Source organism: Microtus oregoni, unplaced genomic scaffold, assembly GCF_018167655.1.
Source record: "Microtus oregoni isolate MIOR12 unplaced genomic scaffold, Mior012 000061F_ref0000440, whole genome shotgun sequence".
Taxonomy (NCBI): domain Eukaryota; kingdom Metazoa; phylum Chordata; class Mammalia; order Rodentia; family Cricetidae; genus Microtus; species Microtus oregoni.
Genome location: NW_024543871.1, coordinates 7,697,600 through 7,724,283, shown reverse-complemented (window position 1 = coordinate 7,724,283; position 26,684 = coordinate 7,697,600). Strand labels below are relative to the sequence as shown.

Below are 26,684 nucleotides of genomic sequence, written 5' to 3'. Positions count from 1 at the left end.
TATGTTTTTCTTACCACCTCTATGAATATCATCATTGTGGATGAGTTGTCATTTCTCCTTTCCAAGAGGTTTCTCCTCTTCAAATCGAAACTTTATTAATTTTGATGGTATCCACAATTTTTCTTCTCCTGTGGAAACAAGAGCAAAACCCCTTCCCCAACGTAGCACATCTCCTGGCTTCCACTGAGAGGTCAGCACATCTTTGAAATAAATCGGTTGATTTAGTTCAGCAGACTTTTCCATTATCCAATGTCTTTCTGCTGCTGTCGTTCCTTTCTCATTAGCGTTAAGAAAATTCAAGGTTAATAAAGCATTATGTAATCTATTTCTGGGGGTATTTTCAGTCCCTTTCTGTTTGTTCAGCATATCCTTTATAGTACGATTTGATCTTTCTATAACTGCCTGACCTGTAGGATTATTTGGTATACCTGTAATGTGTTTTATATTATAATAATCAAAAAAGCGTTTCATTTTCTTAGATACATATGCTGGACCATTATCTGTCTTTATTTGCGCAGGTATACCCATGATGGCCATAACTTCCAATAAATGTGTGATTACTGAATCAGCCTTTTCTGAGCTCAGGGCAGTAGCCCATTGAAAACCTGAATACGTGTCTATGGTGTGGTGTACATATTTTAATTTACCAAATTCCATAAAGTGGAACACATCCATCTGCCAGATTTCATTTCTCTTAGTACCCTTTGGGTTACTCCCTGCAGGCAACGGTGTTTGTTTATAGAAAGAACAAGTAGGGCATCTCTTTATAATGTCCTTAGCTTGTTGCCAAGTAATGGAAAATTCTTTCTTTAGGCCTTTACTATTGACATGATGCTTCTTATGAAATTCCGAGGCCTGCAACACACTTCCAATCAATAATTGATCAATCTCAGCATTGCCTTGGGCTAGAGGACCAGGCAGACCTGTATGGGACCGGATGTGTGTTATGTACATCGGACAAAGCCTGTTCCTGATTATGTCTTGTACCTGGATAAACAGTGAAGTCAACTCTGTGTCATCTGGTATAAATTCAGCGGTTTCAATATGCAAGATAACTCTTTCTGCATATTGTGAATCTGTAACTATATTAAGAGGTTCTTTAAAATCCCTTAGCACCATAAGAATGGCATATAATTCTGCCTTCTGGACAGAATTATAAGGGCTTTGTTCCACCTTACTCAATTCATCTGACTTGTAACCTGCTTTCCCTGATTTATTTGCATCAGTATAGAACGTACGGGCTCCAGTTATTGGAGCATCACGTACAATTCTAGGAAGAATCCAAGAAGTTCTTTTTATGAGATTAAGTCTATCACTTTTGGGATAGTTGCTATTAATTTCTCCCAAAAAGTTAGCACAAGCTCTTTGCCACGGTTCATTGTCTTCCCATAACTTTTTTATTTCTTCAGTAGTAAAAGGCACTATAATTTCTGCTGGGTCTATACCTGCTAGTTGACGAAGTCTCAGCTTACCTTTTATAATTAATTCAGAGACCTTTTCCACATAAGTTTTTAATTTTTTACTTGGTTTATTAGGTATAAATATCCACTCTAAAATAATATCTTCCCTCTGCATTAGAATCCCTGTAGGAGAAATTCTGGAAGGCAATATGACTAGGATGCAGCTAAGATTTGGGTTCACCCTATCCACATGTGCCTCCTGTAATTTTTCCTCAATCATTGTCAGTTCCTTTTCTGCTTCAGCTGTCAGTTCTCTTGGACTATTCAAATCTTTATCACCATCTAAGGTTTTGTTTAAATGAACTATTAGATCAGGTGTTATCCCAACAGCTGGTCGTAGACTGGAAATGTCTCCTAACAATCTTTGGAAGTCATTAAGAGTCTTTAACCGGTCTCTCCTAATTTGTGCCTTTTGCGTTTTAATTTTCTCTAACCCTATTCTGTAACCTAGGTAATTAATAGAATTTCCTCTTTGAATCTTTTCAGGGGCAATTTGTAATCCCCACCTAGGCAAGACTTTCTTTACTTCTTCAAACATCCTTTCTAAAGTATCTTTATTTGAATCAGATAATAAGATGTCATCCATGTAATGATAAATGATGGACTTGGGGAATTGTTTACGAATTATTTCCAATGGCTTACTTACAAAATATTGGCACAGTGTAGGACTATTGAGCATACCCTGTGGGAGGACAGTCCACTGATATCTCCTATTAGGCTGAGAATTATTATAAGTAGGCACTGTGAAGGCAAATTTTTCTCTATCCTTTTCTTGTAACGGTATAGTGAAAAAACAATCTTTCAAATCAATAACTATAAGAGGCCATCCTTTTGGTAACAGAGAAGGCAAAGGAATTCCAGATTGTAGTGGGCCCATAGGTTGAATTACTTTGTTGACAGCTCTTAGATCTGTCACCATTCTCCATTTACCAGATTTCTTTTTTACAACAAATACAGGAGAATTCCAAGGGCTGGTTGATTCTTCAATATGGTGAGCATCTAGTTGCTCTTGCACCAGCTGTTCCAATGCCTGTAGTTTATCTTCAGCTAGAGGCCATTGTTTGGTCCATATTGGCTTCTCAGTTAGCCATTTTAAAGGTAGGGCCGTTGGTACCTCTAAAGGTTTGGTATTTGCTGTATGTTCTTGTACAGCCTGAATGGCTGGTGACCTTTTCCCATAATACCTCATCATATCCTTCCCAGAATTATGAGTTCCTGGAAATACAGGAATGTTAATCTGGGTATTCCATTGCTGTAGCAGGTCACGGCCCCATAAATTTATGGCAATATTGGCTATATATGGCCTTAGTCTTCCTATTTGCCCTTCGGGCCCTATGCATTCAACCCATCTTGTGCTTTGTTTTACACGAGATAGGGTTCCAATTCCCAGGAATTGAACATCTACCTCTTGAAGAGGCCAATTCGGATGCCAAGATTCTGGGGTAATGATACTTACATCCGCACCTGTGTCTAATAAGCCTTCAATAAAAGTGCCATTTATACAGACTCTTAGCTTTGGTCTTTGATCATTAATAGAAGTCTGCCAAAATATACGTTTACTCTGTCCTATTGGGTTTTTTGACTCATCCTCCACACGTAATTCTTCATTTAGACCAGTATTACTTTTTACAGCAGAAATTGGAGCTTTTAATTTTCTTGGTGAGGCACGTTCTCCACTGTGACTGGGAATGACTGGGCCACTGTTGGCTTGGGGGCCTGCGAGAGGCCCCCCAAGGAGTTTCCCGATGATATCGGATTGCCCCGTCTGTCTGTTGTTGACCTACATTCGTTGGACCAATGCCTGCCTTTACCGCATCTCCTACATATACCTGAAGGCCGAGGTCTCCTATTTTTGTCATTCCCAGAAGAGATATTATTCCTAGAAATTCTTTGCCTGCAATTCCTTTGCAAATGTCCTAATTTACCACAATTAAAACACCTGGCAGTTTGATGTCTCCTCATTGCTTTGGAAATCGCTTCTCCTACCCAAGATTCATCATTATAGCTAAACGTCTCAACATTCATCGTATGCTGAATCCATTCATCCATAGGTGCTGATCTAGACTTTAAAGGCCCAATTATCTTTTTGCATTCTATGTTTGCATTCTCAAAAGCTAGAGATTCAAGAAGTATTCGTCTAGCTTCTGGGTCTGTTACCCCTATGTCCAGAGCCTTAATTAATCTTTGCAAAAAGTCAATAAAGGGTTCTCTCTGTCCCTGCCTAATTCTGGTATATGATTCGACCCTTTTTGCTGGATCTTGTATCCTATTCCAAGCATTTAAAGCTGCTTGGTGACATAGACACAGTACTTCATCGTCATAAAGAGCTTGGACCTGTGGATCAGCATATTCTCCTGCACCAAGAATTTGATCTTGGGAAACCTCAATAACTTTTGCTCTTCCTTGCTGTTCCATATGTTTGGATTCTTCTCTGAAATAAATTCCAAACATCAAGGAAGGTCCATTATCTAAAACTGCAGACACTAACTGATGGAAATCATGGGGAGTAGCTCTAGCATTAGAAGCCCAAGTCCTTATCATTTCCTTTACATATGCATTGTGCAAGCCAAAATTAACAACAGCTTGCTTAATTTCTTTCAGATCATTCATTGCTATTGGCGTCCATCTAGCTTCTCTGACTCCCTTTGAGCCTTTAGAAGTTGATGCTTTTTCAGAATTAAGTATAGGGTATGTCGCTAGAACCCTGGGTAAGCCAGTTCTAATAGCTGGTGGAGGCCTTGTATCCTGTCCTTGTGCCTCCTTACTCTGTTCACCAGCTGCAATAATTTCCCCAATCTTTTCAAATCTTTTTATCATTGTCTCTCTTAAATCCTGAATCTCCTGACCTGTATATATTTCCAGTGATTTCACTGAGGTATCAATTTTTTGGTCCCCATTCTGCACCTGTGATTCCAAAGCTTTAATTTTTTCCTTCAAAGATAACATGTCCTCCTTAAACTTTTCTTGTATATCATGTAGATTCCCATCTTGGAGGTACATTCTGTCTGTTACCTTATCAAAACTTTGTGATAAAGTCTGAAGGTCAAATTCAACAGCCTGAACCCTTTCAGGTAACTTTCTAATACCCTTGGATATGGAATCAATTTTGTCTGTCATAGTATCCACTTGTTCAGATAACCTCTGATTTTCAATAATTTTAATCCTGTCAATTAGTTGTTCATTATTAGTTCGTAAAGATTCTATCATTCTTAGGAGTGCCATATTCTTCCTTAATGATAGAATATGGAAAAGAAAACTGAAGGCTAGTAACAAGCAAATTAAGGTATCCCCATAATCATATAAACCTTGTATGATGTAATTCATTGTATTAGTAAATATAAATTTACTAATCCATTGTATTAGTGAAAACAAAGCAGTAAAATTTGCGTTAGAAACAAAAACTGCAATATTACCTATTATCCAGCAGGTGGCGCTGTTGCAGAGTCATGGTGAAAACATGGTCCTGTTTCAGTGCCTTAGTAGATGTTAAAAACTGGAAAATGCAAGTTTCTCAACAAAATAAATCTAATTAAATCAATTCCTGAGACGGAACAAGTCACCCTGAGGGGTTGCAGCTTTCAGCAACCACGTGCTCTGGTTCGTGCCACTTAAGAGCTGTACTTGCAAGGGAGATTTAAAAATGACTCAGAAAAGAGCAAACCACGCGGCCATAGACTACGCGGGCCTGTGGAGTTTAAATCCACGTGGGGAGTCCAAGGCCGCTGGCGGCTGTGGAAGGGGAGGGCTCCCGCCAAGCCGAACTAGAGCTCGCCAAGCCCGCGGCCGCCAAGCTGAACTTGCACCCGCCAAGCCCGCAGCCGCCAAGCCGAACTTGGGGCCGCCAAGCCGAACTCGCGGCTGCGAGTGGGGAAAGGAGAGGTTCTAAAACCAAATGTTGGGCGCCAAAATGAAGGCTTAAGTCACAAACAATGCCACACCAATTCGGGGTTATGATTATTAGGGTGGTATTTATTTAAAGGGGAAAAAACTTACAGATCACTGTCCCAGGCAACAGCCCTCTATGCAACCAGGAAAGGAGTCTAGTCGCAGGAGGAGCAGGAAGTGAAGAGAGAGCGGAGAGGGAAGTGGCCGCTTTTTTAAAGGGAGAGAAACCACGCCCCAGTGGGCTGGTACCTCAGCGGTGATAGGCTGGAGGAGTGGGAGGACCTCCCGCAACACTGAAGGAAGGAACTACAGATGTAAGAAAACTCTGTGTGTGTGTGTGCGTGCGCGCGCGCGCGTGCGTGCATGCAGAGAGGAATGCACGTGCAGGGTTGCCTGGGTGTTTGAAGGCAGTGGAAAAGGGTTTGTTTGGATGCTTGAAACTGCCCCCATCTTCCAATTTAACAAGGATCGTTGGTGATGTTCTCTCTAGCCAAGCCATCTAGTATTTGGGGAGATGCCTGTGTCTCCGTTTACATATGTTAAACCTATGTTCTCCTCAATGCATCTGCTCCTATTTATTTGACACAGCTGAGCTACAGAAATGAGAAGAAAGATGGCGGTGGGGTGGGCTTGAGTGGCAAGATAGTTTCAGACCTTCTAAAACTGCTCTCGGGGCAAGCCTTAGAGTGGTGATTCCGGCCGTATCATTGATCTCAAAGATCAAGGATCCAAAGCCCAAGAAACAACTCCAGACCTTTATTGAGATTAAGCAGAACTGCAAACGACTTCAGCCTGCTTCTCCACAGCTGTTTTGGTTTTGGATCACGTGCCCTACTTTGACATGTTGTAAGCGCAAGCTTGACACTGCCTTCTGATTGACTGAACTGAGCACGCCTCCCACCTCTGCAAGCACAGGCTCCTGCCAGCCCACTCATCAATGGGAGGGCAGACACGTGGAGCAGACATGGGCTCAGCCTGAGGTTTGAGCCTTAATCCCGACTCTCAGTTGACCCACAGAGATGTACATGAGAATAACCTATTAATGTGTTTGCTAAGCCACTATAATTTGTATGGGTTTGTAACAGCATGATTGCAGCCATAATTAGCTGCTATGACTCTGTTTCAGCCAAAACGCAGCACAATCAACTTCATGGGAAGACCTTTGTGCAAAACATTATGGTCTCCCATAAGAAAGTCCTGCTTGCCACTGGCAGCCAGCCTAACGTAGCCTTTAAAAACATTTACTTCTAAACATCTCGTGGTCCTACATCAACGTTTACCCATCACCTTCTCCTTCCCCACCAACACCCACAACACTGCCCTGTAATCCCTAGCCTTCCTATAGTAATGTCGTTAAGAATTAAGCACACAGTTGCAAAGGCTGGTTTCAGCTTTTTATCCTGCTTCTCCCCCCGCCCCCGTGTGTGTTCTCTTAAATTTAAAATACCCCTTAAATCACTCCCTTTGGCTCTTACAGTTTCTTCACCCCCTCCTCTAAAATGATCCCTAAGCCTTGCTTGGGAGGAGGGGTGCAGTATTGATGTTCCACACATATATAATATACCGTTAGTACAAATTGGACTCTGATGGGTTAAAAAAAATGAAGACACAAAATTGGGTGGGTAAGAAAGGAGGATGGATCTGGGAGGAATTCAGGGAGGGTGAATATGATTGAAACTCAGTGCATGAAATTCTTAAAGAACTAATAAAAGTGAAATAAAAGGTTATTTACGCAATCAAAACTCTGCGCGTCCTAAAGAGTCCCATTCACAACAGAACAGCAAGACATTTGTCATGCCGTTTTCTCTCTCCTGTAATAATTTTCATTTAAATATTGATTTTTCAAGAAGCAATACTCATCTCTACCATGTGAGTTCTGGGATTATTTAATAAGATCCAGTCAATGGTGAAATAAACCGTGTTGAAATTATAGTATTACTTAGAGTTTCAGGCATTGAAATTATCCTTCCTACAAGCCAAAAGGAACTCCCTGGTGGCTGGTAAGATATGAAAATGACTAAGACATCTTTATTTTATAAAAAAAAGCATCATTTCCACTCATGTGCTTGGCACATGGAGGACATTCCACAAGTGTTTACTGAACTGAACGTACAGCTTTCCTTCTCCCACGGAGAAAGGGTTTCCTGAGCGGCTGAAATAAGCTGTGTAGTCCCGCATGCCTTACCTGCGAGACCAACCATGGAGTTTCCCAATCTCCAATACAAAGTTTCTGTGTATAAAGTATATGTTATTTCACACATTAAAGGGGTAATGATGGAAGCCAGCAACTTTTGCCTTTTTTCCCTTCATTCTCCAACTTTGGGTTCTAGAAGCGAACACCCTATTGGATGGCCGAAGGCTAGAAGGACATTTCAGGATGCTTTTACTCACCAAAATCCTACCTCATGTCCACAGTAAGATATTACAGGGTAAATACACTGCCTTAAAGATGCTTTGGGATTTTATAAAAATCATGAAATCAGGCAAGCCGTGGTGATGATACAAAGTTTCTGTGTATAAAGTATATGTTATTTCACACATTAAAGGGGTAATGATGGAAGCCAGCAACTTTTGCCTTTTTTCCCTTCTCTACCTGCTCTTTCAATACTATTTATACTCCAGCACTGCTCTAAGACAGGGAAGCTTTAAACATAGCAAAAGTTATGTGTGATAATTATTAATAGAAATTATTTGTGGAATATTTCCAGCAACCCACTTTCTGAGGCCAAAGTAAGAGTGCACCTCCTGGCACTATGCACATAAATGGACAGTGGATCCATGATGTGTGCCGCTTCTAGGTCGGAGCATGCAATGGTCAGGGTGATCTAGAACATTCTAGATGTGGGTGCTCAGCTAGCTTCATACTAATAGTGAGTTGACTGTGGATGAACCAAGATGGTTGTATAGTACGAGCAGCAAATAAATTTGTACTGATTACAAAGACTTTGAGGGTGGGTGTGGTTACAACATACCCTACCTTGCCTCACTAAGAAAGCATCTCATCAGAGCATTTCTGTCATAATTTGCCACACCTTCACAAATCACCCAAGATGAAAACATAGCTAGACCACCCCCAAGGCTTTCAGAGATGAAGAAAGACAGGAAGGGGGTCTAAGTTTGCAAAGAGACACTGTGTGGCTCCAGGTAACTGGCAGTGACCGTCCAGCTGAAAGAATGGGTTAAAGTGACTTCATTCTCCAACTTTGGGTTCTAGAAGCGAACACCCTATTGGATGGCCGAAGGCTAGAAGGACATTTCAGGATGCTTTTACTCACCAAAATCCTACCTCATGTCCACAGTAAGATATTACAGGGTAACTACACTGCCTTAAAGATGCTTTGGGATTTTATAAAAATCATGAAATCAGGCAAGCCGTGGTGATGATAAATGTCAGAGACCAGTGAGTGTTGTCTTTCATCTGGCTGTCTCAGGATCGTCCAAAGCTAGTCTATCAACCAGCCAACAAACACTGCCTTCACCATCTACCGTGTGACGGGCTTTGCAAAGTGGGGGTTGGGACACTTCTACAAAGAAAACAAGAAAACACTCCTGTGCTGAAAATTTTTCATTCTAATGATGACGGTGTAATAAACCCGGACGAGCAGACCACAGAATGTCAGGTCCAGGTGAATGCCATCAATAAGGTAAATAAAATAGTATAACCAACACAGGACACAATGTGTAAGCTGGGACCCAGGGGCCACATCCAGTGGGCAGCCTGTTTTTGGACAGTCTGTGAGTTAAGTTTTTGCGTTCTAAGTGGTTGAAATGCATTTCCCGGTGCATAAAATTTACATAAAATTAAAATGGTAGAGTCCAGAAAGTTTTATTGGAGATCACCCCCACCTGCATGATCTGCCTGGCAACTTTTCCAAGCTGGACGGCTGCACCGGCCATCTCAGCTCACCTTCCACCAGCCACTCCAGTTGTATGGCTCATCCTCAGAATAGCCAAGCTACTCCCTCTTCAGTCACTACCCCGATGATGGCCTCTGCCCCCTTCACCTCTATGCAACAAATACAGCTGAATTAGAACAATCCACCCCCTTTAACTCAATCATTTGGTGTCCCCTCCTTCGTCTGCGTGCTTCTCATTACTATTGTGTCTGCTACGTGACAGATTTGTGTATTGTTCACCTCCACCAAGCAAAATCAAATTATGCATTCCAAGAGAGATGAAATTTTGTTTTATTTCTTGCTGCATCCTCAGATCCTAGATACAGTAGATACTCAATAAATACCTACTGAAAAAAATCAATGAATTATCAACTATTGGAAAGTTGTAATGAGAAGTCCAGGAGAGTCTTTATGGCTTAGAACATCTCAACCAGTCGAGGCTTTTATGATGCTGAAGATGCCTTAGGATGCCGTTGATTTATAATGTTCTAGAATCTTAGTAACACTACAAGAACGAGAAGCAAGAGAGAAAAGTGGATTCGCCACCATAACAACAACCTAAGCAGAAAAGCTCATTTTATCGGTCTCCTTTCATTCCAATTCATTCCCAGTTATGCTAAACTGCCATCACACAATAAAAACAAACTTACATCACATGATAAAAATGAGTTCTCTGGGATGGAGAGGTGGCTCAGTGGTTAAGAGTATTTGCTGATGTTGCCAAGAACAGTTTGTTTCCCATTACTTAAGTTAGGTGGTTAACAACTGCTGGTGACTTCAGATCTAGGGGATATGGCATCCTTTTTAGGCCTCTGTAGGTACTCATGTGCACAGACCCACACACAAATAAGCTTAAAATAAAATCTCTGAGAAAAAGAGTTGGGCCTAGATATTGCTCAGGAACAATTTTATTGTCCTTTGTATCTCTATTGCCTTTGTTTAACTGTGGAAACACCTGGGTTTGAGAACTCCACATCTTTTTACAAAGAGTTCTTTATGGGATCATTTGTATATACAAATACTTTATTTTTATTTCACAAGTTATCTTTGTGACATGTTTGTAGCAACAATTTATTCACAGGCATAAAGTCAGGATTTTTCAATTAAAAATGAGTCATACAAGGAAGCATTGTACACAGGATGCAAGCAGGGAGAGTTCTATGGTATCTTGGGTACCACAATATCTTAGAATAACATAAAAGCAAAAACTGAATTCATGTTGAGACAGAAAAATTGGGCAAGAGCTCACTGGCTCATCTGACTAACAACAAAGCCAGGAAACTCTCCAGTATATGACTTTGTGTGTGAGAATGGGGTGGGTAGGAGGAATGGGTTTGTTTTCTGCAATTAAAGATGAAAGATGCCCATCAGTCTTTTCCATGCAAGTTACTTTTAGACAATTTCAAGAGAAGGCAAATGTCATGAAGGTGATGAAGCCCTGTGAGCCATGTGGATTTGACACCTATTCCAATCTTACGTAGCACTGAATGACTGAGTCCTACATCTAGCAATACCCTTTTTCTATAGACATTACAAGCATGGTGCCTAAAAAGCTAGTATAGAGAAAAGCTGACGAAGAAATGCTTTTAAAAGAGTTCTGAAAGCTACCATGACCTAGAATTGTTCCCTATTACTATACTGACAGGTCTTCAGAGCACCATGGAAACGATGTACAGAAGCTAACCTCATCTAGTTACAATAACACCCAACATACCTGGTGACAAGTATTTATTAGATCAGTCAGAAATCATGCTGGCTAGAAGGCCTCGGTGAATGGCAGGAGCATAAAGCTATCGATGATCATTTACTGTGTCTAAAGGGTACAAACTAGATCTATAACATACACCCTTGTGGACTGCATACCTTGGGAAACTATCTCGGCTCATCTCAAGTGCATAAAAAGCTTGAGAGAATAGAACCTGAACTAAATCCCACACCTAGTCAGCAATCTGATTGTTTCAGTGAAAATAATTTTAAAGATTTGCTTATGTATCGGGGTATTTTTTTCTAAATGTATGTATGTGTATGTACGGACCACACGTGTGCCTGGTGTCCCTGAGGTCAGAAGGCATAGGATCCCCTGGAACTGGCGTTATAGATGGTTTGAAGCCACTGGGAACTGAACTTGGGGCTGTTGTAAGAGCAACAAGTGCTCCTAAGCACTGAGCCATCTCCCCAGGTCCTTGTTTGGCAAAGAGAATGTTAAGATTGCTGTAAAGATGTTCTTAGTGCACATGTTGTGAGTCTTGTTGACCCCAAACAGCTAGTTTTCCGAGTGTACGCTGTGCATAAGCTGCAGGACTAGTGAGATTAGGATGTCTTCACCCGAATGCCATTAGGCACAGTTGTCCTAGGTGGTAGGAGCCATTTGCATGCTTATAGTGGGAAAAATGGCCACAGAGTCATAGAAGGGCACATAGTCACTGCCTGTCTAAGCTGAAAAAAAATACGACAATTCTCTAAGCTAGGAAGTAAAGTTTAGACCAGGGGAAGGGAGCAACCTGGAAGCAGATTTGGCATCATAGCCATTCTGGAACAGATGTGGTGAGAAATGGGTGAGTGAGAAAAGCCTGTTCTCATAGACTCAGAACCAAGGGGGAACATGATGTATTTGAATGATGAATGATATGTTCTTACATCTAAAACCAATCTAGCACCAGGGCCCTAAACCATTACTACTCTGAATATGTTTTTATGCTAAATTTTAATTTAAACAAGAAAACATCAGTGTTAAGAAATAGATTTCTAGCCAGGCAGTGCTGGCACACGCCTTTAATCCCAGCACTCAGGAGGCAGAGGCAGGTGGATCTCTGTGAGTTTGAGGTCAGCCGGGTCTACAAAGCAAGTTCCAGGACAGCCAGAGCTGTTAACAACGAGAAACTTTATCTCAAAAAACAAAATAAAATAACAATGACAACAAAAGATTTCTTTGATTTTGTTTCCTTTTAAGGAGGTGGGGAGGGGAAGAGACTATATAAACCGAATGATGTACGCTATTATGTTTCAGCACCCAGTCATGTGTATCCCCAAACTTGTATCTGACTACAGGCAACACTTTCCTTCATATAAGAAACAATCTCATTTAGCTGGGGGCTGAGTGGCTGTAAGTTCACTCCATGTAGCTTCACTGTTCAAAGGGAAAGTAGGGCATGTAAGAGAAACATTGAGAGGCACGATAGTAAACACGGGCTGCACATCAGCCATTAGTTAGGGCATATTTTCTGTCACATAAAAACTCAGCCCCTTTCTTCCATTGCCCATTCAAGGAGGTTAGATGGGAGAAGTAGATTCAAAGGGTGTAAAACTTTACTGTGCCTGGGACCCAGGGAGGAGTCTGTGGTAGCTGTGTCTACAAAAGAGTAAATTCCAAACACTGGAAACTTCACTGGGGACAGGGTTGAAGACTAGTGTTAAGGAAAATGTCAAACACTGTTGTATTGGGGTAGAAAGGTTTCTTGCCTAGCAGACTGCACCGTTCAAGTTTTGCAACTCCCAGATTACATGGCAGAAAGGACTGTCCTCAGCTCGCCCTGACTGCCACCAGCCTTGATGTGGATCTCCATCTCAGGCTAGAGGTGAAAGGACATTTACTTTTTTATTGATTTGTATTGAGCTCTACATTTTTTTCTCTGCTCCCCTCCCTTCCCCTTCAACCCTCTCCCATGGTCTCCATGCTCCCAGTTTACTCAGGAGATCTTGCCTTTTTCTACTTCCCATGTCGATTAGATCTATGTAAGTCTCTCTTAGGATCCTTATTGTTGTCTAGGTTCTCTGGGATTGTGAAGGAAATTTACTTTTGAGTATAGGTGGCAGGGTAAAAACTGTACATAGATTCCAGTGCCAGGAGCCCTTTAGTCTTGTCCTATGAAACTTGGGTGTAGATTTACTATCTGGATATGGACCACAAGCATATGTGGCTTTCTATAAACTAGTTCACATCCTTATGAATTAATTTTCCCCCCTGGGGGGCGATATGCCCCCCTATTGAAAATGCGTGCCACAAAATTCAAGCCCACATCTGATTTCTGTCTGGTCATAGCCAGAAATTTCTAAATCAGCCATGATTTAGTAGCACTCCAATCAAAATAATTACATCCGAGTCCTTTTCAAAAATAAAAAGGCTTTGAAAATACAAACCACCAAGTGACAATGCTGTTTTGGCAATCGGTAGCACCCTACCTAGTCCACCCTCTCTGCACCATTCTCAGTTTCTTGGGCTGTCCTTGATGCTTGTTCATAGAGCCAAAGATCTGCTAACTGCTTAATTTTAGACACATTTTCAAAAGCAGAAGCACAAAACCAAAAATAGACTCTAAGAAAACATTTTTTTTTTCCTACTGGATGGTAGCAATTGCTAATTTGCAGAACCAGACAGAAAGCATCCACAAATAGCACTGTGTTTTTCAATTTACAGAAGAAATTACTCAAGCTTGCTGCTCACAACCAACCTAAAAATCAATAGCCCACAAAATTGTGTGTATGTCATAAAAGCAAATCACAGCTTCACCAGAAATCAAGCCACTGTGCCACCAGCAGGCACAAACGGGAGCAAGCATTTCCATGCCAAAGGTTTCCAGAATGCTCGTGTTTTAGTCCCATTCCAATCACATACAATACATAAAACACCATCGTACACATTCTCACACACATGTACATTTTCATACTCTCATGGAAAAAATTATTAAGCCTAAGAAATAAAGCAGTCACTAATACACGCAAGCTCAGTGTAGGCTGGGCTTTTATATTACTTCAACAACAGTGAGAGCAAAGGACTTTTTCTGTGAAAACCAACACAAAGAAACATTATGAAAAATCGAGCTCACCTACCTTCACTGGTCCATGGTCACTATTGAAGCCCTGCACCAGGTACACGTAGGACATCATGAGAACATTCACCACTGTCCACTCTCTATACATTTTGGATATTTTAAAGGGCCACTGATGACTAAGCACTTGACACCAGGCAGCTCCTGAAAAGTGGGGCAAATGCATTCTCCAGAAGCAAAGTTCGAAACCCCAAAACTTCACATGGAAAATCACATGATCAGTTGCAATCAAAACGACTTGAGTTAGTCAAGGGACACCCCCTGCCACACACAATCTTAGTATGGGAGAAAGATGCAAAAAAAAAAAAACCTTTTAAAAGTTCCTGCTGCAAAAATAATCAGGAGGTGGCCCTGGCTTCCACTTTATGCTAGAAATCACTCTCCAGTCATTTCATGTCCAGAAAGCCAAAAGAAAGAAAAAAATCTCCACCCTATGCCCTAGGTTCTAGCTGCTTTATAAGGAGGTGGTGTGACCACCGACACTTGCGGCTACAGCAGGCTGGAACCTAACGATGGATTCTGACATTTCCCAGTCTTCAAGGAAGCGTGCAGGAGCATGTGTCTTACATCTGACACAGACTTTGGCAGAAAATTGAGGGGAAGTCTTGGCCGGAGTCCTGCTGTGTCCCTAGCAATAGCAGGGCAGTTTTCAAAGCTGACTCATATGGTCAGGGCTGCTGTGTTTTCGAAAGCAGATAACCTGTAACATGAAACCCGGAGCACAGTTGTGATGGCTGGGATGGCAGCTGAACTGCAGGAGGACAGCTTCAGATGCTCACATAGCTGCTGCCAGTGACATAGAAAGCCATAAAAATGCTCTAAGAAAATCCCAAAGACCACAGGATAAAAGGGCATCTTCTCACATATAAAAAGCACATGTACATAAGCAATTGTTTTTAATAGGAGCCCAATAATTTCCATTGAAATGAATAACATTGGTTTTTAAAGAAGCAACAATTAGAATTATTTGCATGCATTACTACTATTTTTTTTTACTTTTAACTTCTTAAAATAGTTAAATCTGCTCTTTGACAATTTCATACATATATATATAATGCATTCTGATGATTCACTACAAAAAACATCTTTTTATTTTAATGTGGAATTCTTTGTTTTATTTTGGGGTTTTCAAGACAGGTTTTTTTCTGTATAACCCTGCCTGTCCTGTAACTTGCCTGTAGACCAGGCTGGCCTCAGACTCAACAGAGACCCACCTGCCTCTGCCTCTGCCTCTGCCTCCCAAGTGCTGGGATTAAAGGCGTGCGCCACCACCGCCCGACTTAATGTGAAATTCTTTAGTGACACCAGCTAAGCCAGCTTTGGAAATTGAATATACTGAATGGTCAGTCCATCCAAACAGCAGAATTCCAGCTCTTCATTGGTTTCCAATCTTTGACTTCCAGGTTTTGGCCCCCTCAAAACCATTTTTTGCATTCCTGAAATCAAGAATGGCCTCAGAAATTTCTTCATTGGTATTCATCACAAACGGACCTAGGCAAGAAAGAGATGTTTACAAAGTTCTGGGTGATGACATTTTCTTCTACCACTGGAAGCGGTGTGTAGTACTATAGCTCCTCGCTTGAAACACAGTCTAGGCATAGCTCGGCAGCCGCAGCCTCTTTCCATAGCGCTCTGTCCTACAGGACTGCAGTCGCTAGAACTGTATATGCTAAGAAATTATTTCACAGACCAAACGTAGAGAAACACAGTCAGGTCCCACTGCTCATGGCAGGGTCCTTGCCAGTGAAAGCAATCCCTTTATTCATCGCAGTCTTTTTTTTATTTAATTTATTTATTTATTAAAGATTGCTGTCTCTTCCCCGCCACCGCCTCCCATTTCCCTCCGCCTCCCCCAATTGAGTCCCCCCCTCCTCAGCCCGAAAAGCAATCAGGGTTCCCTGTCCTGTGGGAAGTCCAAGGAACTCCCACCTCCATCCAGATCTAGTAAGTTGAGCATCCAAACTGCCTAGGCTCCCACAAAGCCAGTGCGTGCAGTAGGATCAGAATCGCAGTCTTTGTAGTTGTTATTTGTACAACACGAACTGACGTCAGGAACTGAACCAGCCTGGGCTTATGAATCACCTAGATTAGAGCATGGTTTTGACGTCTGCCTAAACTGTGGGTGGGGCTGTGCATTTATGACATGGTTCTAAGTCTGTTTTGAAAACTCGCAGCATCTGCATGGCAGCCAACAGGGGGTTTAATTGCTTCTGAACAGCTTGTACATTAACAGTTCTTTTGCAGTTCCCCAGAAGATACCGCCATGTACCCTATAGCAAGCACAGATGAGGTCAAGTTTTGAAGTTTGGCTGGTTTCTCCTTCCTGACACGAGTCACTACCATGTGCTTGCAATTAAAGGCATTTTTCATCTTCCTGTAAATGCTTCTTTTTACGTTTCTACTGAGTTAGTTTTCATTTTGACCATAATTTCTTATTCACCCACCTTCCCAAAAGATGCATCATGCTAGTGTGGCCATTCTCTTGCCAAGGACTACCAGTACCACAACGTTAATACATTTTATTAATAAACTTCAAGTCAAGCAGCACTTTTTAATAATTTATTTCTTAGGGTCAACCAATTTTTCACTCAGCAAAGGGCCAGGGAATGTATACTTTAGGTTTTGTGAGTCAAGCAGATTAAATACTGACTGGGCTCAAGGAATGACTTGATCCATAATAATTCCCTATGGTTTCCCCAGGCAGAGCCCCACCACGCTCATACCTCAACTCTTTTTCCATAGTACATTTCTATATTCTATTTTTGACACCATCCCATACCTCTCAGTTTAATAAACTGTCCTTAGGTCACCTAAGACATTATAGGGAAAGGCGGATGCACTGAGTGAAGGTATATTATTGATCAGGACCCATGTTTCCGACTCATGGGAATGGGCAAAATCTTCCTCAAAGTCAGGCTCAGGAAATGGGCAAGTCTTTCTCCAATTTGTGTGAGGACGCTGCAGTGTATGCAAAAACTAACAACCACAACTTCCCCATTCGTGATGACTGCCACCTGAGACTGTGCCTCTGCCACAGAGACGAGCCACCTCCTCCTGTGCTGTAGAGAATGAACTCGCTGAGGTTCTAGGTCGGTGTACCGTAGGTAGATCTCCATCAGGTCAAGTTCAGGCCCCCAATTCCAGCTTTCTGTATGTGTGTCCATGTGTCTTTTTGTCATTCCCTTGCCAGCCCTGTCAAGTTTTCAGGGTTGCTTTGAAAACTAAATAAATTCACATTTGAAAAACACTCTGAGCAATACTTAGCAAATAGCAAATGGCATGAACATGTATGTTAAGAAAATGAAATATCAGCATTTTTTTCTCATTTGGAGGAGGGACATAACTCCACCAGAGTTACTGTTGTTTGCTAATCCAACATGTTGTGACGTCTTTGCCTAACGTCATCATTAAGAACACTCAGTTAAGGGCGTTAACTGAGTTAACATAAGGGCGTTAAGAAGTCACAAATCACAACCAGTCCCCAAATACTCTCAGGATGTTTGGGGTTGCCCTTGAGCATGAAAAGTTAAAAAAAATGTAAAAAGAAAAGCAAATTAAGCAAACCAAACAAAATGCTCTGTCTATTAGTCACTGACAGTCCAAGAGACATACGTCTACTTGGGCCTATGAATGTGAACTTGTTTTTACAAGCATCCCTAGTGTCTCGCCTAGGAGGCACTGGAAGAGGATTTGCATACATCCAGCCTTCCAGTTTGCTGTGTCATCCTCGTTCAACTGGGCTCTTGTTTCGCAGGACTGCTATGGAGGAAAGGACCTAACATAAAAGGTTTTCATCGCAAACATGTTTTTCCTACCCCAATTCCAGCCTATAACTAGCTGAAGACCCTACGCCATTTGTTTGTAGCTTTCTTTACCAAAGAACCATTTTCTTCAGTCATGACAAAAGGAAGTGCGCAAAATTAACATGAGAGATCACAAGCTAGGGGATTATGATTTAATATCCCTTCGAAATTACTGCTAGAAGAAAAACAATATTATTTTTTAAAATATTCAGTGTTACTTAAATTTATGACTAGCTGGGGCTTATCTGAGATCATTGTGTATACCTTGGAAATCATGCCAAGTAGTGGAATACAATGAGATCTTAAATCATGTCCAATTTAATAATTAGAGAACTGTACAGTATGTTTAGCAGACAAAGGTATAAATAACAAGTTGGGTTCTTGGTGCTTTTAGATGTTTCTTATTTAATCAAATGTCAGTGATATAAGGACATCAAGATCCAAAGTGGTTTTGTCCCGATGCCAGCATTTTCGGGCTCCAACCACAGCATTACCTCTTCCATACAATAATTAATTCTTTCCTTTTCTTGAAAAAAAAATATTTATTTTATTCTTTAAGTGTGAGTGTGTGTGTGCGTGCATGTGCGCACACATACGTGCAGATGCCCAAGGAGGCCAGAAGAGGACGTTAGATCTTCTGGCGCTGGGAACTAAGTTTGAGTTCTCTGTGAGTGCAGCATGTGTTGCTGAGCCATCTTTCCAGCCCAACTCTCTTCATTTCGTAATTCAACTAAGAATGGCTTAAACTATTACAGAAATTTTCAAAGAAGTATTATTCCTAAGAGGCTCATATTTTTCACTAAAAATATAATAGGTTACAAGGGCCGTGTTGGCTATGATTTGCATACTGATTTTCCCCTCCACAATTCATATTAAGATCTGATTGTCCTTGGCCATATGGGGAGGTGGAGCCATTAAAAGGTGACCGGGTCATGAAGATGAGGTAATAACTTTTCCAGTGGGTGAGTTCTCACTCTTGTGGGGCTGGATTAATTTTTTGGTGTGGGGAGAGACTGGTTTTATTACCACAGCGGCAGAATGTTATGAAGCATATCCACCCCTCAAGTTTTGTCTCTCAAGCATATACCCATTTCTACTTTCTGTCGAGTTGAAACAACATGAGGCCCTACACACACACACACACACACACACACACACACACACGTTGGAATTCCAAGTCTCCAGTGATGTCTGTCAAAATAAATTTCCTTTCTTTAAAGATTACTCAGTCTCACGTATTCTGTTAAAGCAACACAAAACACTATTGAAATCACTGCTACTTTGGTTAAATGATATTCAAGTCCCTAGTGGACAATGAAGTTTTTCTTTTCCCTTCAAGTTGAAATCCCCCCGAACACACACATATCAAAGGAAAAAAATGTCAGCCAGGAAAACCATCATCATTTTGGACTTACCATGTTGGACAACTGGTTCTCTTAATGGCTCCCCAGCAATTAAGACAAAATGGCTTCTTTGGGGGTCCTAAAATAATCAAAGAAAGCATCAAATAGTGAACACATCTATTTTTGAATGTCAAATTGGACACAAGTTATAGCTAACATAGAAGTTAAGTAGATGGTGCTACAGAAACATGTTCTCTGAAGTCCTTGATATGGGAATGTCTGTTCCTTAGGATGGTTAGTATCACAGCAGCTAGAATTCAGCACTAAGTCCAGGTTACCAATATATTAACATCTGTAATTAAAGAAGGAAAATTGTAGTTCCAATCTTCTGTGTGTGTGTGTGTGTGTGTGTGTGTGTGTGTGTGTGTGTGTGTAGGACCACGCATGTGGAGGCCAGAGGTCTTTGTCAAGTGTCTTCCTCCACCTCAGTTTTGGAAACCAGGTGTGTTACTGAAACCAGAGCTCACCCCTTGCCTAGACTGCCTAGCACCACACTCCAGGGATCTGCCTGTCTGGCTTACCTCTCATGTGGAGTTACAGATGTGTGCTGTCACACCCGGCCTTTTATAAGGCTGCTTGGGGAACCAGAAGCAGTCCTCATTCTTGTTACTTGGACATTTCACTCAGTGAGCCATCTCCTCAGCCCCAAAGTTATGGCCTTCATTAACAGAGACATCTTCATAACAACCTATCTTAATGAACTACCTCCTTTCTCATTAACAAAATCATTTTTGCTAAATGCAATATTTAAAAATTGTATTACCTTTCCTTTTTATTTTAAAATTTTTTTTCATACAATATATTTTGACAATCTTTCCCCTCCCCCACATCCTTCTCCCTACCTATACAACTACAAGTTCTTTTTTCTCTAAAAAAAATCAAACCACCCCCAAAAGCATGCAGACATACACATACTACAGACATCATACACACACACACACACACACACACACACACACACACACACACACGGAGTCCATTTTGTGTTGGTCAACAATCCTGAGCATGGGGCCTGGCCTAGAGTGTGGTTGAAATACCCAGCATCACTGCATTGAAGAAAACTTTATTTTCCTCTTTCCGTAGCTATCAACTGCAAAGATTCTTGGTTAGTGGTGAGACTTTGTGCCCATGTTCCCCTTACCATGTTGGGATTTGTCCAGCTGAAACTTGTACAGGTTATGTGAGTGCTGTCTCAGTCTCCGTGAGTTCATATGTGCACATCAACCCTGTGGTGTCTGAAACTACTGTTACCTTGTAGGCCTCCACTACCTCTGGCTCTTACATTCTTTCCACCTCTTCGGCAACAATATAAATTTTTAAATTTATTTATTTATTTAATGTGTATCGGTCTTTTGTCTCCGTGGATGTCTGTACCACATGTGTGTCTAGAGCCCAAAGAGGCTAGAAGAGGGTGTTGGATACCCCATGACTGCTTATACAGCTGCCATGTAGGTATCTAACCTGGGTCCTTCTGAAGTGAAGTCAGTGATTTTAACCGATGAGCCCTGCCCAACAATATAATTTTTAAATGACGATAATATTTATACAAATCACAAAACAAGACTTCATTGTCTTGCCATTTATTAAAGTAATATGAAATATGCCTCACACATTTAAGATAAAATACATACAAAAATAAAAATATAAAATGTATGCCTGTATGTGGGTATAATGTTTGGAGAATTGTTTTTATAATAAGGCATTTCTGATTTAAAATCATATGCTCATCTCATTATAAAAAAATTGAACATTTTAAAGTAACTACCATGCTGTGTTTTTGCAGTGCTATGTCGGTTCGTAGTAAATGACAGTCTGGGGTGCTGGTAGGTTCCATCTTGTCCTCATTCTGTCCCATGCCATTTCTAGTTCTTCCTGATTGCTAACCTTCTAACCTAGGTACCCCGTTTTCAGACTGCTGGCCACAGAACTCCAGACTTCTCCATCAGCTTCCCCATCGTGGCCTCCCTTTAGTGACTGCATATGCTTTACTTTCTAGACCTACTGGATCGGTGGCTCCTCTGGTTTCAAAAATTTCTGTTTTTACATCCTCAGTTCCCTAGCACCTCCTACTTGTCAGTCTTCCTGTGGAGGGCCATATGAACAGACATCCTGAGCTAGCCAAATAGGGAGGCCAGCTATAGGAGAACTGAGGCACTGAGGCGTCCACAAACAACCGCTCCAGCGAAGCCCAGCCTCCAACCTCCTAGGCACGTGGGACATCTGGAGAAGCCAGCAGAGGGACCAACCAGCATGATGACCAGAAGCCAGGAACTTGCTATTTTAACCCTCTAGGTACTGAAGTGCTTTCTTACAAATAGATAATCAAGCATTGCATATTTCCCCCCAGTTTTCTCTCAGGCCTGTCTAATTTTCAATCAAATAATAATAAAAAACCAATTACTATATACTTGAAAAACTAAATTTTCTAAAACTTCACTCAAATTCTACTAACATAGCATCTTTCCAAATATATAACACTATCTTAAATTATACCAAATATTTACACATTTCTACTGATGCAAAGCTCTATTATCTTAAATTAGATAAAATATTTATGTGCTTCTACTAATACAAAGCTCTCTAACTTGAAATCATTCCAATGCCTAGTCTCAGAAGATTTACCACTGGATTCAACAAAATTGATACTTAACCCTTTCTACTGTAAATTTAATAAAAGCTGCAATATTTGAGAGGTCTGAAATATGTTTATCTTTTTGGCTTCAACTAAAAGTAAATTAATAGTCAGGCAGCGGTGGCACACTCCTTTAATCCCAGCACTTGAGAAGTAGAGGCAGGTAGATCTCTGTGAGTTTAAGGCCAGCCTGGTTGACAGAATGAGTCTAGGATAGTCAGAGAAACCTTGTCTCAAAAAAAAAACTAAATATAATAATAATAAAAGCAAATTAAGTATAGATGCATGGTAGAATGGGTTCTTCAAGTCTTTTTTTTTTTACAGTTGCTGTGGGAGCATGTTTAAAAGGATATGTCTTCAAAAGTCTTCCTCTACTATTCCTTATAGCTCAGGTGCAGTAGCATTTCATACACACTTGGTGGATGTTTTAATTACTTCTTCACACATGAAAAATGCATGTCAGCTCTGGGGAGATGGCTCAGCGGTTAAGAACACTGACTGCTCTTCCAGAGGACCCGGGTTCAATGCCCAACAACCACATGGCAGATCACAACCATCTGTTATTCCAGTTCTAGAGGATCTGATAGCCTCATACCGACACACGTGCAGGCAAAACACCAATGCACATGATATAAAAATAAACAAAAAATAAATAGGTGTCTAAAAGTTCCAGGTTTGTAACTTTCTAACCATCATGGCCTCACTGACTCATAATCTAACTCACTATCAAAATGCATGCAAATGTTAAGCTAGCTGGAAATCAGCCATCTGAAAACTGACGGCACCAAGATCACGTACGAAAATTCATTCTTTTGTAAGCACAGAGTTTCATCCACTCCACTCTCTGCTGACTCTTGCTTCTCCCAGTTGTAACAGCTAGTCAGCGTGCTTGTCCTAGATTGCTTCTGTCTCTCTGATAAAACACTGACCAAAAACAACTGGAGGAGGAAATGGCTTCTTTGGGTTATCCATTGTCATAGATGGAAACCTGGAGACGGGAACTGAAACAGAGACCTCAGAGGAAGGCTGCTTACTGGTTCACTTCCAGGCTCATGTTCTTTTCCCTCCCTCCTTCCTTCCCTTCCTCCCTCCTTCCCTCCCTCCCTCTCTTTCTTCCTTTCCTGAGATTTAGTATTTTTATGTGTATGAGTGTTTTGCCTGCATGTATAGAAGTCAGAGGGAGACATGGAATCTACTGGAACTTGAGTTCCAGATGGTTCTCAGATTCTGTGTGGTTGCTAGGAACCTCAATCACGGGACCTCTGCAAGAGCAGTCGGTGGTCTTAGCACCTGAGTCATCTCTCCAGCCCCTCTGCTACCTTTCTTACCAGCTCAGGCCCACTTGCCTAGCGATTGTGCTGCCGACAGCTAGGGCCCTCTTGCCACCTACATCAATCAGAAATCCAGAAAATAACCCACAGACATGTCCACTGGCTAACATGATGGAGGTGATCCCTCAACTGAGGTTCCCTCTTCCGAGGTGTGCCAAGTTGACCAAGATTAACCATCACAATGGTTGTCAAGTCTGCACAGCATTCAGAGATGCAAGAAAAGGAGGTATTGTTTTGCCATCTTATACCAAAATTAATTCCATAAGATTTTAGAGCTCTTCATGTGTTGTGGTGCGCTACCGGCTGACAGAGATGGGGAAGGTTTTCATTTGGCATGATTTCTTCTTTTTCTTTTTCCAGTGTGATGTTTAAATGGCTAAGACCTCAATAACAACAACTCATTATCACAAAGGATTATTCTCTAAGGGGTTTGAAGAGGTGAAGTTTTAGGTGAAAAAGAAACACGGGAAAGAGAATCCCATAATAGTGTTTTGTTTTGTTTGTTTTTGCCATGGCCAAGGTGACAAACTTGAGTTGTGGGGGGTCAAGAAGTGGAAGATAAAGGGTTAATGGAGCAGAGAAGAAAGACTGGCCTGCATGTCATGTACACGCTGACTGTTCAGAATGGAAGTTTCCTAATCAAAAGAGAGGTCTTTGGGGAGTAACAAACGTGCCCTATTTCCACACTGTGGAATGAGAAAGTGCTAAAAAAAAAAAAAAAAAAAGAAGAAGTTTTGCTGTTTTATATAGCTCAAATAAAATGATGACTTTCCAATTATTATTTGGACAGCAGGATAAAAGGACACGTGCATTTTGTCTGAAACAAGAAACTAGGAACCTTTTAGGAGTTGAAGTTTGCCATCATTCTAAAAACCCTGGAGGTTTCTGCTCCAAACTTCTTTCCACGAGTTTCCTGCAGATTTACCATCTGGGTGGCCCCTCCTTTAATCTAAGCCAGATTTTCTGCTTCTTGCTTCTAAAATTTTTTTACATTATTTATTGTGTGCATGGGGTTGGTGCATGTGTACCATGGTATGTGCGTGGAGGTCAAAGCCCAAATTCTGATAACTGGTTCTCCTCCTCCACTGGGGACTGAACTCAGGTTAGCAGGCTTGGAGGCTAGCACGCTGACCTTCCTCTCCATCTCCTTGTTTTTCATTTGCTAACTGCCTTCAGTAAAAAACCTAATCGCCTCTACAGCTGCTTAGTGGAATGGCAATGTAGTTCAAAGTCCCAGTAGAAAGTTTGATCCATGGTGTCACAGGATGAAAATCCCGCAAAGCAAAGAGAGGATGAAAGACAGCCCTAAGACAGTCAGTCCTTAGGTGCCTCTATGCCAATGCCTTTATCAACATTAATTTGAAAAATCATCATACAATGGTACTAGAGGCCCAGGTGACTGTTTCATGTAGAATGACTCCAACTCCAAAGCAGGACCTTTGAGAGTTCAGCTCATGCCTCTTTCTTTGGTGTGTCTTCTAGAGTCCTTGGCTCTTAGTTAAGTCTTGTACATCTTAAATACTAACTTCCAGATTTGTCCATAGGGTCAGCAAGATGGTCAGCAGGTGAAGATACTGACCACCAAGGCTGACAACCCAAGTTCTATTCCTGAGACCCACATGGTGGGAAAGCAGAACCAACCCCTAAGAGCTGTCCTTTGACCTCCGTAAGTGCACCACAGCACATGCATGTGTGCTCACCCAGACACACTCACTAATCACTAGCTAAATAAAGCAAAATAGGGAAATTGCTTTTAATACTCCATACCTGTTACGGCCAGGGCATGTATTACATTGCATGGAGATCAACTATACATGATCGAAGCCTAGAGGAAAGGCCCAGGGGTCATTTAACGTGTTAATAACTTCCAGATTATGAGTTTCTAACTCAGTTAAATTGATTATAAATACACAGGTTGTAATCAGAGCAGGACTGTGGGAATGGAGGTATGGCATGCTATTTGACTACAACAGCCTTTACTAATGTGATGAATTACCTGGAAAAATTACCAGAAAGAGACTGAACTTGAGCACGATTTAATTGCACGCAGTTGTTCTTTCTAAACCTCACTCCCTATACTTAAGGCATCAATAGAATCAAGCAGTGAACTGTTTAACAGCTTAAAAAAAACTAGTGGTTCTTTTTACCATGAACTATTACAAAGAATAAGACAAATCCTGCCATTAACTTTCACGGAGTGCTTTGTTTCATTTCTGTATTTCAGTGGTTATTTTAATGAAATCATTTGACTGAGATAACCGTGGACGTTGACAGTTTAAGAGTATGGTTGTTCATTGTTCCCATGACAGTCAGTGCTCAGCTACCTCAGTACATTTACTACAAATGAGCTTGCTACTCTTCTAGGGTTCTGGGACAACATGGGTCTGAAGGTTATATGGAGTCTTAGTGTGCACACATGTTTCTAATCGTGGGTCCACTAGAGCAACCGTCACTGCGAAGAAAAATCCAGCACACCAGCTGCAGGTCAAACTCACATGGGGAGCTTCTGGAACAGAGGCAGCTTTGGGGAGGCCTGTTCTTGTTCAGGATTATATGTCCAGAATAGCTTGAGGTCAGTTTTGATCTCCCAGAACTTTGAAATATTTAAATACATTACAAAGTCCCTATGCTTTAGGCTTTGTCCATGAAGTCAAAGGGTCTGGCACAAAAAATTTTTAAGCCTGGCATAAATCAGGACCACTGCCATTGTTAGGTGTTACAGCAGAATTAAGAATAAGGGAGGGGCAGAGGAGATTGCCCAATGGTTAGAGTGCTTGCCACACAAACATGAGGACTGGAGTTTGTATCCCTAGGGAAAAAAGGAAGAATGGAAAATGACAATCCTCCCACTGAGGAAGGAAGGCTGGGACCTCAAGGGCTACCGTGTGTTAGCCCGAGATAGAGCAAATCAAGGGTAAGATGGCATAAAGAAAACTGAGGTCGGTTTGTGTACATCATCCTTTCCTTAGCTTCTTCTCTTACCCTACAGATTGGCCACTCTACAGGCCGATACTATGGTCACCAGGGGAGATGGGCATGATGGTGGAGGACATTGGGTTGAGATGAACTGAAACTGCAGGCAAAGAAGAGCTAGAAGAAAGTGGGGGTACTCAATCAGTTCCTCATTCTAGACCATAATTTAGTATATCTTTCTCCTTGTCAGAGTTCTCAGGTGAAGATAAGTTCCATATGGGATGAATAACCTTACTTTAAGAACTATTGGTCAGTGCCCCTCGAGGCCTTTTCTAGAAGTGAAAATTGTTATGTGTCCTCAAGCCTGTGATTCGAATCCTTATTAGATAATGTATGTGTGAATCTGTTAAATTGAGGTGCTGTCAGCAGTTTCATTTCCCCTTACCGTTATTGGGTACCTACATACAATGTCCTGTGCCAAAGACCAAAACGCTTTCTCTGTAAACAGCCAGAAAGTTTTAGGCTTTGTGGGTCA

General features: G+C 41.4%; 2 protein-coding genes across 2 annotated transcripts in view; both read right to left on the bottom strand.

Annotated features, from left to right (window-relative positions):
- Vegfd (vascular endothelial growth factor D) overlaps positions 1 to 14,365 on the bottom strand; it is a 39,633-nt gene extending 25,268 nt beyond the window's left edge. The window contains 1 exon segment of the mRNA XM_041640003.1: positions 14,069 to 14,365. Within this exon segment, the coding sequence (XP_041495937.1) occupies positions 14,069 to 14,233 (165 nt within the window). The 5' untranslated portion in view covers positions 14,234 to 14,365.
- Positions 14,366 to 15,226: 861 nt separating this feature from the next.
- Pir (pirin) overlaps positions 15,227 to 26,684 on the bottom strand; it is a 91,447-nt gene continuing 79,989 nt past the window's right edge. The window contains exons 9-10 of the mRNA XM_041639993.1: positions 19,286 to 19,352; positions 15,227 to 15,558 (exon numbers count right to left, since the gene is read on the bottom strand). Of these exons, the coding sequence (XP_041495927.1) occupies positions 15,443 to 15,558; positions 19,286 to 19,352 (183 nt within the window). The 3' untranslated portion in view covers positions 15,227 to 15,442. The remainder of the gene's footprint in view (positions 15,559 to 19,285; positions 19,353 to 26,684) is intronic.